At 26.7% G+C, this 2,619-nt stretch overlaps 1 protein-coding gene across 1 annotated transcript; it reads left to right on the top strand.

Annotated features, from left to right (window-relative positions):
* Positions 1-284: 284 nt before the first annotated feature.
* On the top strand, positions 285-1,872 carry LOC114169049 (phytohormone-binding protein CSBP). Its single transcript, XM_028054067.1, has 2 exons — positions 285-586; positions 1,476-1,872. Exons 1-2 carry the CDS (start codon positions 406-408, stop codon positions 1,760-1,762), a joined length of 468 nt encoding a protein of 155 aa, XP_027909868.1. The 5' UTR covers positions 285-405; the 3' UTR covers positions 1,763-1,872.
* The last annotated feature ends 747 nt before the right edge of the window (positions 1,873-2,619 follow it).

Raw genomic sequence — 2,619 nt, 5'->3', positions numbered from 1 at the left:
CAACATATTAAAAGTATATTAATTTGACTTGACAGAACATATTTAACACTATGTCAGATATATTTATTTGACATGACATATATGGTTGAAAGCTTATACGAACCAAGTCTAATAAGTGCGAGCGTATCTTACATTTTATTTATTATTTTTTTTCTAGTGATATTGTATTTTTATGTTCACAGTTTACCGACAATATTTTCTTTAGGGCATCAAATCCCATAATGTATCCAACAAAACTTACTTTATAACACATGTTGCATGAAAGAACATATCCTTCACATAAAGACAAAAACATATTTTTGATATTCATAGATGGATGAGATGATAAAGATTCCCCATGGAAGTAGTACATAAACACACATACCAGTGCATGTCCCTGTGTGAAAGCACGTTTGGTTAAGAGCCATGGTGAAGGAATTCAACACCCAAACAGAGCTTAGTGTGAGAATGGAAGCCCTTTGGGCAGTGCTATCTAAGGATTTCATAACAGTGGTTCCAAAGGTACTTCCTCATATTGTCAAAGATGTGCAAGTGATTGAAGGTGATGGAGGGGTTGGAACAATCCTCATCTTTAACTTTTTGACTGGTCAGTTTTTCTCTCATATTTCTGAGTTCATAGTGTAAATTATTTCATGCTATTAATTAATGAATCAAAAATCTAATTTAGTATTTAACTTTTGAAATAACTTTGTATCAAAAATTATTCTTTGGTTTTTAAGCCTTTTTAGATTTCTAGTTTTGCAATCTACCTCAAATTGAGTCATCCATTATGGAAACTTCATTTCTTTTCAACTCTGCATAAAATAAATTGCAGATTGAAAAAAAGACTAGCACGGAAAATTAAGTAAAGAAAAAAGCATTTCTTTCGTATTTAATAACATAGAAAATGTCTTTTTTTATATTAGACTCTACGTATTATATTTTATAGTTAAATAAGAGAAGAAAAAGAAAATTAAAACAGTGAAAAGAATTAATATTTTCCAAATCAGTCATTTTTCATCTCTTCAGTATTTGAGTGGCTTTATAGTTAAGTAGATTTTACTTTTTAAAATGGTGGTTTTGTTCATATTGTTTTCTTTACAATGTCTCGGGACAATATAAGTAACTTTTTTGTGTATATAAATTTTGTTTCAACCATGGTAACTAGTTTGATATATGAACTGGTATGAACAAATAAAGTATCAAAATTAGAGTCTATACTAATATTCTATTTTGTTATTCTGTTAGATTTCTATGTTTGATTGTATCATGTCATAGTTATTGTTGTTATTTAATTATTAAATTACAAAATAAAAACTGAAACAAGTATACATTAATTAGAAAAATATTATTAAACCTTTGAAAAAAAAATTAAGAAAATTATCTACCAGAGAACACTGTTTTCTCTATTTTTAATCATATTATACCATATAAAAGTTTATAGCTTTATTTAGAAATCCAATAATTTGTTTTAACTTTTTGCGAATTAATCTTAGATGTGTCACCAAGTTACCAGAGGGAGGAGATCACAGAGTTGGATGAGAGTTCACATGAAATAGGTCTGCAAGTGATTGAAGGAGGTTATCTAAGTCTAGGGTTGTCGTATTACAAGACAACTTTTAAACTATCTGCGATGGAAGAGTATAAGACTTTGGTCAACATCAAAATCTCTTACGACCATGAATCCGACATAGAAGAAAAGGTCACACCTACGAAGACATCACACTCCACTTTATTCTATCTTAGACGTCTAGAAAGATACCTGATGGATGGCTCTGCTTGAAGAAAAACATTACTTGAAATATTATATAGAAAAATAGTTAAAGTAATGTGTTGCTGTTTTTAATGTTGTAATGGTCTCTATAATATAATTTGATAACTATTTCGTACCAATTTTCTTTTAAGTTCTGCGTACTTTAATGATCAAAAGTAGATAGCGGTCGGAAAACGTTGTGAACTTTTAATACTTTGATTATCACCTGGTGTAAAGTTCAATTTTTTTTTAAATGGCATGTCTCTCTTAGAGAAAGCCTACTAAAAAAAGTAAAATATTTTCGTATTATGGATCGAGTAGTTGTTATTTCTTATAAAGTTATAGTTATTGTTTGCTAAAAGATTATAGATAATAATTAAGGTTTAACTTTTTATATTAAAGAGATGACAAGTTTAAGTTTTACATTATTCAATTGTTATTTGTCTTATTTAGTCTACATTATAAAATAGATAATATATGTATTAATTTCTCTTTCATTAATATCTCATTGAGAATTAAATTTATAACTTTTATATTAATTATTACATTGAGTGTTTATTATTAAACAAAAAATCATAATGTTAATGGGTTAAATTATTTTTAATAAGAGTATAGTAGCTCAAATATCATGATTTGATTATACTTATCTACGTTACAAAAATATTATTATTTTTACCCTCACAAATTAATCTGCAGTGGAAGTTTGTTGAAAATTTTAATCTCTTCTATTTATGATTATTATTTCATGGAGGTTTGAAACATCATTTATTTTCAACTATTTTATTGTAAAAATTTAAATTCTACATTTTTTATTTTTTTTGTTAGTGTTAATAACCTCTTCAATATTTTAAAAATATTAATTAAAATAAATGCATTTTACTGTAAAA

Source organism: Vigna unguiculata, chromosome 11 (genome assembly GCF_004118075.2).
Source record: "Vigna unguiculata cultivar IT97K-499-35 chromosome 11, ASM411807v1, whole genome shotgun sequence".
Classification (NCBI taxonomy): Eukaryota; Viridiplantae; Streptophyta; class Magnoliopsida; order Fabales; family Fabaceae; genus Vigna; species Vigna unguiculata.
This window is presented reverse-complemented; position numbering and strand designations above follow the sequence as displayed.